Source organism: Leucoraja erinacea, chromosome 16 (genome assembly GCF_028641065.1).
Source record: "Leucoraja erinacea ecotype New England chromosome 16, Leri_hhj_1, whole genome shotgun sequence".
NCBI lineage: Eukaryota > Metazoa > Chordata > Chondrichthyes > Rajiformes > Rajidae > Leucoraja > Leucoraja erinaceus.
The window spans coordinates 13,883,745-13,898,154 of NC_073392.1; the positions used below are offsets into that span (position 1 = coordinate 13,883,745).

At 41.7% G+C, this 14,410-nt stretch overlaps 1 protein-coding gene across 8 annotated transcripts in view; it reads right to left on the bottom strand.

Moving 5' to 3' along the window:
* The window catches only part of chl1b (cell adhesion molecule L1-like b), a 610,347-nt gene that overhangs the window by 34,558 nt on the left and 561,379 nt on the right, over positions 1-14,410 (bottom strand). For all 8 annotated transcript variants that reach the window (XM_055647708.1, XM_055647706.1, XM_055647709.1 and 5 more), the window contains one exon: positions 8,370-8,552. In XM_055647708.1, the coding sequence (XP_055503683.1) occupies positions 8,370-8,552 (183 nt within the window). The remainder of the gene's footprint in view (positions 1-8,369; positions 8,553-14,410) is intronic.

A 14,410-nucleotide genomic window follows, 5' to 3' on the forward strand; every position in this document is an offset into this window, starting at 1 on the left:
CAAGGGACCGCCGGCTCCACGATGTTAAGTTCGCAGGCTCCGCGGTTGGAGCTCCCAAAGTTGATCCCCAACAAGACGATGCCAGTTCCTCGATGTCAGCCCACAGCGCGGACGGAGATATGATAAGGAAAAAAATTGCATCTCCTTCGAGGAAAGAGATTTTAAAAAGTTTCCCCCAACACCCACCCCCTTTCCTACATCCCACATAATACAAAGCTAAAGATATACTAAAGCATACATTGTACAACATATTGAAAAAAACAAAGAAGGAAAAGGACGAGACAGACTGTTGGCGAGGCTGCCACTGTAGGGCGCCACCGTACATACTTCTTTTACAAGTATTTGGCCCTGTGCTCTTGGCTGGTTTATTTCCAGTATTATCTTGATCCTTTCACCTTAACATTTGAATTTCAGACACTTTAACTATTCCATGCAGGCTACATTTTCCCATCAATGCACAATATCTTATTTGACTTTCTAATTTCCAGTAGTTTAAGCACAAACACAGACGTGCAAATTATAATTATGTTAAAGAGGAATAAAAGTTAACACTGGAGTACCCTGTGGAACATGCAATGGTCTCAGTCATTTTCTTTTACATACAGTATGGAATGCTCGAATGTATACAGAAACGTCAAAGCATCTGAATGGAAAATTCAAGAATTGAAATTGTGAATAAATCAAATGCAAGCCAAATAGATCGAGGAAAAAACTACATTTAAAATATAAATGTTATAATATGGATAGGATAGGATGCGATAGGATAAGAAATCATATTTTCCATTGCAGGAGAGAAGGCAAGATTGAAAGAGAAGAGATAATAGTGCAAAAGAAAATTCTCAATTACCTTTGATGTTGTTGATCCATTTTCAGGGAATAAATATACATGAGGAAAATGTTGCATGAATCACGCATATGTTTGCATGTGGATATTTAATTTGACTAGCTGCTTTTTAGCAAATAAATGTTTGAGCTTAATAAGTACATTTCATATACAATGATTATTTCAGACACTTAACCATGCTGTGAAGATATGGCAGATTCACAGCGGAGCCAGTGCTTCAATTATATAGGTAGGTTGTGAGCGTTCCTTTGTGTTTATTGGTTTTAAGTGAATGAAATAAAGCAGCTGGTGATTTTGTGGCTTGATCTTTGCACTGACAATGAATATTTAAAGGATGCCCGTAAAAGGTTGAAGTACTTGGAATATGTGTTTTAAATAAACGCATTTCACGTGTCTTGTAAGTATTGCATCCACAGGCCAGAGTGCGAGCAGCACACTGTTGAAGAGCAGCTCATTACAGTGTACCCTTCTGGAGAAGGCAAACCCTGCTTTTGAATGTGCACTAATTAGCCTGGGTTCAACAATTTGCTCCCAGCTCACATGTAAATTTCCTTCTATTGTCTAAAATTCCAGTGAGAATGTCACTAGAACTGATGCCTCGATAGGAACAGCCGAAGGGTTGAAAGCTCCTTGTGGCGCTTGCTGCAAGGAGAGGATATTTTGAACAAGCACAGCAGCCTGCTTCTTAAATTCTTAGGTTAATCTGATAATTTGACATCAATATCAAAGTTGGAACTTCCAAATTATTTGGCTACGTTATATTTAACTGTACATCATAATTGGAAATGGTCAGCTTTTCGTGTGTGGATGTAACTGGAATGCACGGAGGGAAAACTGTGTCTTCACAGCAGTACATGCAAACTCCACACAGACAGCAATGGAGATTGTCATTGAAATGGAGGGAAGGGGGATGGTTGTAAGGATGGAGTGGGGTTGAGAATAGGGCTGTAAATATAGTGAGCTGGTTATACAGGTGGAATGGGTTGGCACAATGTTTCTGCCTGTTTGAAAAAGGAGTTGCACAAAGCTACCGCAAGGCTCGGTGCTGGGACCGCAGCTATTTACAATATACATAAATGATTTAGATGAAGGAATTAAAAGTAACATTAGCAAATTTGCAGATGACACAAAACTGGGTGGCAGTGTGAACTGTGAAGAGGATGCTATGAGGATGTAGGGTGACCTGGACAGGTTGGGTTAGTGGGCAGATGCATAGATCCAGTATAATGGGGAAAAATGTGAGGTTATCCACTTTGGTGGTAAGAACGGGAAGGCAGGTTATCATCTAAATGGTGTCAGGTTAGGAAAAGGGGAAGTACAACAAGACCTGGGTGTCCTAGTACATCAGTCACTGAAAGTAAGCATGCAGGTACATCAGGCAGTGAAGAAAGCTAATGGCATGTTGGCCTTCATAACGAGAGGATTTGAGTATAGGAGCAAAGAGGTCCTTCTGTAGTTGTACTGTAGCTGTAGGTGAGATCACACCTGGAGTATTGTGTGCACTTTTGGTCTCCTAATTTGAGGAAAAACAATCTTGATATTGAGGGAGTGCAGCATAGGTTCACAAGGTTAATTCCCGGAATGGCAGGACTGTCATATGATGAAAGAATGGAATGACTGGGCTTGTATTCACTGGAATTTCGAAGGGAGAGAGGGGATCTTATTGAAACATATAAAATTATTAAAGGATTGGACACGCTAGATGCAGGAAACATGTTCCCGATATTGGCGGAGTCGAGAACCAGGAGCCACGGTTTACAAATAAGGGGTAGGTCATTTAGAACTGAGATGAGGAAAAACTTTTTCACACAGAGAGTTGTGAATTTGTGGAATTCTCTGCCTCAGAAGGCAGTGGAGCCTGATCCACTGGTTGCACAGATAGAGCTCTTAGGGCTAGCTGAATCAAGAGGTATGGGGAGAAGGCAGGAACGAGGTACTGATTGGGGATGATCAGCCATGATCACATTGAATGGCGGTGCTGGCTCGAAGGACTGAATGACCTACTCCTGCACCTATTGTCTATGTATCTATATACAGTATCTATGTAAAATCACATTATTAACAAAGAGCAAGCAATGTGTTACGTTCATATAACTCTCACTTGCTCTTTTTGCAAAGGGGCCCCCCCTTGATAAATAGCCAGGATCGCTGATCTACATCTTAGACCCCAAGCAGTGAAGCTGAACATTACAGATCTAATTGCCTTTGGGCTCTGCATTTCAGAGCTCATTATTTCCACTGTGCCTTGTTTTTTTTGTTTGTCTTAATTATTGGTTGGCAAGGAGTCAGATGTAAGCAGACCAACTTTGATGAAGCACCGTTTCATGGTAGCTAATGTTCAGCAAAGTTGTTCACTATTGAAGAATACCCAATCATTCCAAAGGAAGCCATTCTTCACCTGTAGATTCCGTCACATGGATGATTAAACAGAATGTGACCAAACTCCCTAGAATTTAAAAGAATGAGAGGTGAAAAGTACAGAAGTATAGAGGGACTTTTCAGGGCAGATGCAGAGATGGTGTTTCTGCTGAGAGGGATATTGAGAACTGGGGTGAGAGGAGGCTTCTAGTCTCAAAGGATGACGTTTTTATCACAGTGTAACATTCAAAATATGTGAAATCAATTTAAATTAGCAGACATAAGATGACCAAAGATGTTGATGATGAGAAACTAACAATAGAGATGGAGAAATGACAGAAATCACTGTCTCTAAATTAGAGGTAGGTCCATTCAGGGCACTAGAACATATGAAAACATAAGCAGAACGTAGCCAAGCCCTTCAAACCAGTCCCATGATCTACCCCATGCCTCAACTCTTCTTCAGAAGACATGAGCTCTGGGTATACCAGCCAAATAACCCTCAGTTCCCCGATCTTTAAAAACGATATCTATTTCCAAAGATCCAGTCTCCGCAATTCCCTGGAATAGATGCTTGCAGAGGTTCATCACCCTCTGAAAGAAGACATTCCAATGCACATTGCTTTTAAAAGATAATCCTAATGATGCAACCATGTCATTTCATCTGAAACTCTCCTTTGAGTGCAAATCACAAAACTATCCTGTCATGTTTAAAAGCCATTTTCTTGATTTCTTGATTAGTAAGGGTGTCAGGGGTTATGGGGCAAAGGCAGGAGAATGGGTTCAGACAGAGGGAAAGACAGATCAGTCATGATTGAATGACGGAGTAGACGTGATATGACGAATGGCCTAAACCTGCTCCTAGAACTTATGAACTTTCTCTGCTGTAAATAAATGTCTGAAGAAGGGTTTCGACCCAAAACGTCACCCATTCCTCCTATCCAGAGATGCTGCCTCTCCTGCTGAGTTACTCCGGAATTTTGTGTCTATCTTCTGAGATTCCATAATATTGCTGACAATTAGTAACTGAGGAAGTCTTCTCCCAAAGTTGATATAGTTCTTTTGTTTGACTGTTAGTTCATAAGATACATTACCAAGATAAGGATTTGATCCATAGTTTACAGACCATTTGACAAATTGAAAAAAAAAATCCTAGTCTAGTTTGACAGATTTGATGTATTTTTTGCGAATTTCATGTCTGAAAAAATTGACGAACCAAGGTTGCTTGCAGTGGTGGGATTATCCTGGTCCTGTTTCCTGCAGCTGGACGCGGGAAGTGAAGGCGTTTGCATAACTGCTATTTATTACTTTTAGAATGATCTGCTGTTTCTAATAATGGCTATTGCTTTTGGTTTCACACTTATTTAACTGGAACAAAGGTTTAAACTCCAAGATCTCATCTGGAATGTTCTGTGCCATTTATTCCAGGGTGCAGCAGTAACTCTAGGTGCCAAAGGCGAATGAAACAGCCATTAGAATTTACGAAACTATAATAAAGATGATAAAAGTGGATTAAATGTTTTATGTTCAGTCTTAAATGAACCAAGAAATCATGGCCTGTTCATTGTAAGTGTTCAACATGAAACACTGCACTCAACTCCCATTAAAATAAACGGAAGCAGCAGCATGGAAACAATATCATAGATCACCTCATAGAATTAGATATACGAGTATTTTATATATAATGAAATCACTTCAGTTAATATTGTAACAGCCACGAATGCAACTTTCCCACTTTGCTTGCTTTTGCTGAACAAGCCATTTGCAATAACCCAGCACATCAAGTGTTGTACCTGGAATCTGCTTGAATCACTTAAGCTGCTTAACCATATTGAACAAAGTTGTGAAAATGTGGATAGTAAGCTGGAATGTTTCATTCAGATCATCATTAAAGAACATGCTTTTGGTAGCAATTCCAGCAGCATACAGAGTCATCAAACTAATGTGGAACAACAGAAAACCACTATGTTCTCTGCAGAGCTGCTGGTATTTCCCAGCACGGTCCAGCCCACACTCTGATTAACCTGCTGTAAGTTAATGATGGTTTCATAGAAATCTAACTTTTAAAGTTTTCAAGATATTACTTAGCACATTTTATAATCAAGGCTGTGACTTTCAAAATGATGCATTTTTCATCCCTTGATATTTTTCTTCCCTATTTCAGATATATTGTTATTACCATCTTGTTCCAGTAAGTTTGGGATGGCATAGTGGCACATCTGGTAAAACTGCTGCCTCTCAGACCTGGGTTCAATCCTATCTTTAAGTGTTGTTTGTATGGAGTTTGCAAGTTCTCCCTGTGACCGCATCCGACAGATGCTCTGGTTACCCTCAACATCACAAAGATGTGCGAGTTTTGTAAGTTAATTGGCCTCTGGAAATTGCTCCTGGCGGGTAGAGAGTAGATGCAAAAGTGGGATAACATAGAACTGGTGTGAACAGGTGATCGATGGTCAGCGTGGACTCAGTGGGTCCAAGGGCCTGTTTCCACGCTATATCTCCAAACTAAACTAATTGGTCAATAATATCTAGTTTCCTCTGTAAGCCACTTCATCCCTAATAAGTTGGGGAGGCAATTCAGCTCCCCAAGTTCAATCAATTACTTATTTTTACAGCAAATTAACACTCTTTATTTATGCTTTGATACTTCACCTGACATCCTGTATTCATTGCCCACTGGAGATGTGAGAAACAGACAATTGTTTGTAAATGTCCTTGTGATTTCATTCTTATGTAACCTGGCTCTAACTTTCAGATTTAGCTATCATGATCTTGATTTCCCCAACATGTAAATTGTTGTAAATTGCTGTATCCACCCTGAATATTCAGCTCTCGTTACCTTCATGCAAGTCATTATTATTACAATAGTGTGAAAGCTGCTTGCCGAATGCCAGGGAAAATCACAACCTGAACACCCAAAGAATAAATCCTTTTCCCTACTCTGCGTCTCCTGCCTACCAAACAATGGTCGAGCCACATAAAATCGGTACACAAAATCCTCTCTGCTCAAATACTTGATAACATCTTGAGCTATATCTTATTAAGTGGCTTCCAAACGGAAAACATCCACATTCACTTCTCCATCCTCAGACATTCACTCTGTTTATTGTTGTCTAAAAAAAAGTGATTCAGACATGATCTATTCTGCACAGATCAATGCAGACTCTCTGGTCAAGTGCTCAGTCACTCCATCTCTGATGATAGATTGGAGTAGCTTTCCCATAGTCGGTATTAAATGGTCTCAGGTCTGCGGTTACCAGGTTTCTGCTTCCCTTCGTAAATAATGAATTGACTTTTACAATTTTTTAATCCAAAGACATAATTTCTGAGAGCTCTGAGAAATTCTGACTAATACATGTGAAATTTCTTCACATATTTCTTTTGAGCCCCTAGGGTCGAAACCTTATCCTGTCGATTTGTCTATGTTGAATTCTATTATTTTCATCATTACCATTCCTTTAAATATTAAATGCGTTAACATCCGCTCCATTATTTACTTGATGTTGGGTTGGACTGTTGGTACTTTGTACTCTACCTTTATTAAGTAAAAGAATACAAAGTACTTAGTACTCCACAATCTAAATGTATTTTGCCATCAAGTTTAAGAGGCAATAGAGGTTGACAAACTGTTCTATCGAATAGGATAGATGAAGGAATTACATAGTGGTGGCTGTGTGGAATGAGTGGAATTAGAGTGGTGGCTGTGTGGAATGAGCTTCCAGTGAAGGTGGTGGAGGCAGGTTCGTTTTTATCATTTAAAAATAAATTGGATAGTTATATGGACGAGAAAGGAATGGAGGGTTATGGTCTGAGCGCAGGTATATGGGACTAGGGGAGAATACGTGTTCGGCACGGACTAGAAGGGTCGAGATGGCCTGTTTCCGTGCTGTAATTGTTATATGGTTATATGGTTATATGTTTTCATAACTGCAGTTTTGAATGTAGAATTTTGAATTATGCCAGTTATAATCTGGTCATGTTTTATATATTTTTAATTAATTGCTATGTCTCTCATTTATCCATTTTCATTTGCCATTTTAATGAAACGTAGGCCAAGTAAAATGAATGAAACAAAAAGCCTTTTTGATCAGGCCACAGAGAAGACATTGTTCTAACCAGCTGTTAGAAATTATTCTTCAGGGAACATGCTCATTCTTCAGGGAACGGGGGTTCCCCTCTTCTACTATAGATGAGGCTCTCACCAGGGTCTCTTCTATACCCCGTAACTCTGCTCTTACTGCCAATCCCCCCACTCGTAACAAGGGCAGAGTCCCCCTTGTCCTCACCTTCCACCCTACCAGCCGTCACATACAACAAATAATCCTCCTACATTTACGCCACCTCCAACGGGATCCCACCACTGGCCACATCTTCCCATCTCCTCCCCTGTCGGCTTTCTACAGAGACCGCTCCCTCCGTAACTCCCTGGTCGATTTGTCCCTTCCCACCCAAACCACCCCCCTTCCTGGCACATTCCCTTGCAACTGCAGGAAATGCTACACTTGTTGCTTTACCTCCCCCCCCCTTGACTCCATTCAAGGACCCAAGCAGTCTTTCCAGGTGCGGCAGAGGTTCACCTGCACCTCCTCCAATCTCATCTATTGCATCCGCTGCTCTAGATGTCAGCTGCTCTACATTGGTGAGACCAAGCGTAGGCTTGGCGATCGCTTCGCCCGACACCTCCGCTCGGTTGCATTAACATACCTGATCTCCCGGAGGCTCAGTACTTCAACTCAACCTCCCATTCCGAATCCAACCTTTCTGTCCTGGGTCTCCTCCATGGCCAGAATGAGGACCACCTCATATTTCGTTTGGGTAATTTGCACCCCAGTGGTAAGAACATTTACTTCTCTAATTTCAGCGAGTCCCTGCTTTCTCCTCCCCTTCTCAGCTCTCCCTCAGCCAACTGTCTCCGCCCCTTCCTTTCTTCTCCCCCCCCACCCTCACATCAGTCTGAAGAAGGGTCTCGACCCAAAACGGTGCCTATTTCCTTCGCTCTATAGATGCTGCCTTACCCGCTGAGTATCACCAGCATTTTTATCTACGTAAGAAATTATATGTAATGTTTAACACAGTCCGATGAAATATCTTTAAGATTTCAATAATATGATTACAAAGCAAGCATATTTTGCAGTAAGATCCCAATATATAAACAAAGTTTTCCTACCTCCTTCTGTAATCGTTGTTCCTTCTTCCATAATAAGACTCCCAAGACCAGCTTTGGTGTAAGCTCTCAGGTAGAACATATACTTGCTGTTTGTGTCAAGGTCAGACACCACTACCTTGCTTGTGTCATGGTCCGTGATATTAATGGTATTCAAATCACCAAATTCTCCTTCTGTGTCATTAACTGAAAAAGAAAACAATTCACAGCCTTAACTATCACATCGTTCAGCAGTTCAGTTTTTATCTAGAAAATGTAACGGTAAGAATTTCCTGTGGTGCTTTTGAATGTAATTGGCGTAAATAAATGGCTATGGATACAGTGCCTTTGTTTGATGTTCTGTTTCATCTTGCATAATAGTTATATTACTGTGCATCTTCTCTCCTTTAATACACACCTTTCACTAAGGTAGTAAAGAATGCATTAATCTAGTTACCATACAGCATCTTCTCTGTTCCTTTCTCAGCAATAGTCAGTACTGACTATAATGCAGTCCTACAGTATCTCAAATTGGGGTGAATTACAATTTAAATCCATTATCCAAAGTAACCAAATAATTTTCCGGGTATGCAAATTCTGATAAATAAAATGACACCTTGACTCATCCATGGTTATGATTCAGCAAATGTTTTCTCACATTTCTGATACAATCAGGTGAAAAGCTGCTGAAGCAAATACTGAACAGAAAGCTGGTATTTTCAGCTCTCTGACGCTCCATTAATTAGTGTATAATGAAGATCTAATATGAGAAGAGATAATGATCACTGTCCATAATGCTCAAAATGCATGATGGTGGCAAAAGTGATTGCTGCTGAAGTAAGCTCATTTTGGGAAATAAAAAATCAGCTTTACTTCAGTTTTTAATGAAGTTGGTATTTATGGCACGTCAACATGTTCGTTTCTTCTCAATGTTGATAGTCGATTTGCTTTCAGACATTGCATTTGCTGTCACTGCACACCATTGATGTTGCATCTTGTGATATTTAATCATTGTGTTCTTCTGTCATACGTGGTTGTAAGTCAGAAGAACAGGATTATTAAATATCACAAGATACAACAACAATGGTATGAAGTGACAGCAAATGCAATCCACTAATTTCAAAGACACTTTGCTCCAGATAATTTATAGGAACGAACTGCAGATGCTGGTTTACACCAAAATGCTGGAGTTACTCAGCGGGCCAGGCAGCATCTCTGGAGAGAAGGAACGGGTGACGTTTCGGGTCGAGACCCTTCTTCAGACTGCAGTCTGAACTCTCCAGAAATGCTGACTGTCCCACTGAGTTACTCCAGCATTTTGTGTCTATCTTTGCTCCAGATAATAATGGTTCACTCAATGTTTAATATGTAAATTCTCCCACTACTTGTTTCGAGAAAGATATATCGCAGGAATTCTGACTCATTTGAAGTTACTGCTGTTAGTTTCATTCAAATAGGAGTGGTTTTTAGTGCAAAATTGGGCCAGACGGCTCAGAGTTCACCTGATAAAATGGATATTGGGTTATTCCCAATTATTCCATATAATCCCTTAGGTTATGTTCCCCAGATGCCAACTGTTCTAAGTACCAGTTTCTCATGATCACTCTTCCAAATATGCTTGGAAAGCTAGTGTCAAGTGCCAACATAGCAACAGGGAGAGCAACATATTGTAACAAAACCTGAGGCTGAATCCTGATGCCCACAAATATGCAATAGCTGATTAGCCTGACTAGTCCAAGATCCCGAGTCCAATGGAAACACATTCGGCCAGTGGCTCAGATCATTCAACTCAGCTCATGTTGGAGACTAAAGCCCCTGTCTCACTTCTGTCCTTGGCACGCTAATTATGCGACCTCGCGGTTGCGTTGAGACACAGCAGTCCCGCGAAGGTCGTGTGCGATTTCATGCGTACGCACAGCCGTCTAGAGCACGTGACGTAATTTGAAGTTGAACACAAAATGCTGGAGTAACTCAGCGGGACCGGCAGCGTTTCTGGAGAGAAGGAATGGGTGATGTTTCATGTCGAGACTCTTCAGTCTGAAAGAAGGGTCTTGACCCTGAAACATCATTCATTCCTTCTCTCCAGAGATGCTGCCGATCCCGCTGATTTACTCCTGCATTTTGTGTCTATCTTCAATTTTCATGGCCCCGCTCTGGGAGCAGGAGTGGGGGCGGATCCGGACCGCAACGGCCGTGAGCTCCAGGCCGAGCTCGGCGATCGTTTGCATGTTTCAGCTGCTGTTGGAGGTGAGACGTTGCGTCGCGCCAGGGTCTTGGGCCTGTCCCACTTTGGCCGTCAGTTACGCAACAGGCCGTTGGCGCGCAAAAATTTCATTCGCTACAAAAATTTCAGAGTCCCGTGTAATGTCGTGCACAACTACATACCCTTCCGCGCTTCTCAGTGGGAACGGCCCCGCGCGGCCTTACGATGCCCGTGTGCCTCAACGTGATGGCGAGGTTGCGTAATTTGCGTGCCAAGGACACGTAAATGGGACAGGCCCTTAAAGCAACTTAAAATGAGATGAAGACTAATGGGCCTGTCCCACTTACGCAATTTTTTTCGTCGACTTGCCCGTGCCTGTCATAGTCGCAGCAGGCCAACGAAAATTTTCAACATGTTGAAAACCCAGCGGCGACCAGAACCAGAACAGGCTTCACCCCGCGACATGTCGCCAGGGTGTCACCTGTATGGTCGTGAGTAGTCTCCTCAGTCACCCAAAGAGTCGTAGCATCTTTCTGGTCGCTGCTGAATTTTCAACATGTTGAAAATTTTCGGCGACCTGCAATGACCTATGACGGGTTACCGGCAGTCGGCGAGAAAGTCTTGTAAGTGGGACAGGCCCATAAGGCTTGATCTTTATAGCAAAGTTTCGCACAAGGCTGTAAGCAATTCTTATATTTGCAAGAAAGAAATTCTAATCAAATGCAATCAGATAGATAAAGAATTGCTTGAAAATTTTAGCTGATCAGGCAGGGAAGAAAAAATTGAGTCAACGTTTCAGTTTAGAGACATGTTTAGTTAGTACCTGTCTAATTATAACCTTTCAGTTCTGACGAAGGATTTCAAACCTAAAATGTCAACTCTTCTCACGGATGCATCCTGATTGGCTGAGTAATTCCAGCATTTTCTGTTTTTGATTTAGATTTTCAGTATCAGAAGTTTTTTGATTTTAATGTGGATAAAAGTGAAAAACATTCACCGCTTACATATTGAAGAATGGTTTGAAACCAGAGTAGTTTGCGGACAGAAAAGCAATACAGCATGCCTAAATAGTGACGTCTCAAAATATGGTGAGACCAAGCGTAGACTAGGACACCACTTCACCGAACACTTGGTCTCTGCTCGCTCGAGGTTCCAGTTGCTTACAATTTTAATTCTCCTTCCTTTTCCCCTACTGAGTTGTCTGGCCTCAGCCACATCCAAATCCACTGCACAGTGAGGCCACATGCAAACTGGAAGAACAGCGCTTTCCAATCTGCTTGGATTACCTACAACTCAAAGGCATCAACATTGAATACGCCAATTTCAGTTTAACCCTTCCTCCACATGGCCTACTCATCTCCCCAGTTTCAGCCACCCCCAACTCTCACACACTTTTCTTTCCACACCCATTGCCTTGGTCAACATCTTTATTTTGGTTTCTCCACCTCCTTCATCTGCCCTTCACTATCCCACATTTTCCCCCATTTTTCTTTACTGAAATATCTGGTTTATCCAATAAAAAATCAATAGTAATTTGTTGCTGAGGTGGGATTAAGGTTAGTGTTCCACAGGTAGGTTCAAGAGCCCAATGGATCATGAGATGCAGCTGCTCTTGGGAAACAGCTGCTCCTGCACCTTCTTCCCGATGGTAGCAGTGAGATGAGAACATGGCCAGGGGAGTGTGGTATCAGTTACGTTCTTGAGGCAGCATTTCCTATCGAGCCCTGTGATGGTGGGAGGTCAATACCCATGATAGATTGGGCAAAGTCCACCACTCTCTGTAGCCTCTTTCATTCTAGTGTTCTCGAGTTACCAAACTTGGCCATGATGCAACTAGGCAGGTTTGCTCCCTAACATACAGCTGTCGCAGATCGATGGAGTATTCGGTGATGTGTACGAGATGTGCATGCCCAGGGACTTGATTCTGTTGACACCCTCCACCAATGAAGACGGATTCAAGAACCCTCTCTTCTTCCTTGCGAAAGTCAATGATCAGCTCCTTGGACTTGTTAGTATTGTTCAAATATTAATATTGATCTGCAATTCATTAAATCAGATTATCAATCTTCTACCAGTACACTGACATCAGTACCCATTATTCCTCCATCACCACTGGCATCATCAGCAAATTTAAAGATGGTGTTGGAGCTGTGCTCGGCTACAGAGTAGAGCAGTGGGTGAGCACACAACCTTGAAGTGCCCTTGTGCTGATAGCTAGTGAGCAAGGAGTGTAGATGCCTATTGACACTGATCGAGATCTGCCAATGAAGAAGTTGAGAATCCAATTGCGTAAAGATGAGCAGAGATCCAGTTCCCTGTGTCCGGTGATAAGTTTAGAGGGGATTATGGCGTTGAACACCAAAGTATAGACGATGAAGGATAGCCTGACGTACAGGATCTTGTTATTCAAGTGAGTGGAGAGCCAGTGAGATTGTGCCTGCTGTTGATCTATTGTGGCAAAAGGCTAACTGCAGTGGGTCTAGGTCCTTATCAAGGCAGGAATTGATGTGCATCACAACCAAACTCACAAAGCACTTCACAATGGACGTAAGTTCCACCGTTGATTATCAAATCTAACATTAATTTTCAAATCTTTATTATATTTCTCATCTGCTCCTGAAATATTGCCAGTATCTCAAATGTCTCTTCACAACTACACAAATCTGATATCTTGGAGTATCTACCTTCCATGCTCTTTGGAGATTTAAAATAATTTCTCTAATGGAACATGCAAAAATGCACAAAGTACTCAGAATGTGGATTAACTATTGATTAGTGCAAATGTAATATTACTTCCTTAATCTTGTGTTCTATAACTACATAAATCACTGACGTGCCAGACCTCACCCACAAATTAAGGTTGTTGGGTGGACTTCAGTCCGATAGAATGTCCTCTCAAATCGTAGGGCTTTCCCTAAAGACAAGGCAACATTAAAACGCTCAACATCTGATTTTAAACATCCAGCAGACTGCCTCGCTTGCTGGCAGCAGAGAGTGATTAATGAAAATCTTTTGACACACACACAACTACAGCAATCAGCAATGTGCAGCCTATAGATCGGAACAAGGCTCTACAACACTGCAGCAATGAACAGAGGTGAACTATTAAACAACCCACTGGAGCAAGAGCCTCCATAACATCCACTTTGCTTGACATTGACTGAAGCCAGTGCAAGGAACAAGGTCTTGCTAATGAATGACCCATTCTGGCCTTATGAGAAGCGCCTTCCACTGCAGTAGACTCATCATTCACTTTGACGATATTAAGAAAGAGATGCAACAATGAATTCAGCCAAATCTATGAATCCTGTAAATATCTCCTCTCTGCCTCTGAAGGCTAATTTTCCAGAATTAGCTTCTCTTGTGTCAACATTGTTCCAGTACGGTTATGGCACCCATCAGATGACGTTGGAACAGAAAGGCGAATTATAATCCAGCCAAATATGATCCCCTTCATTCTAATCTGAACAATGATGTCTGGCATTGTCAGCAGTCCTTGCTAGCATCACAAAGTCACCAATAAACTGTGCACTGATACTCTGTCCGGCTTTGTGAGATATACTCAGCAGACATCATTATAAATAGACACAAAATGCTAAGTGTAACTTAGTGGGACGGGCATCATGTCTGGGGAGAAGGATTGGGTGATATTTTGGATCAAGACCCCTCTTCAGCACATTAAAGAAGGGTCTCGAACCAAAACATCACCCATTCCTTCTCTCCAGAGATGCTATGTCCCGCTGAGTTACTCCAGCATTTTCTGTCTATCTTCATTTTAAATCAACATCTGCAGTTCCTTCCTACACATTCCTAGACATCATTATAGCATTGGTTCAAGCATCGACAAAAGGACTGAGCTGTA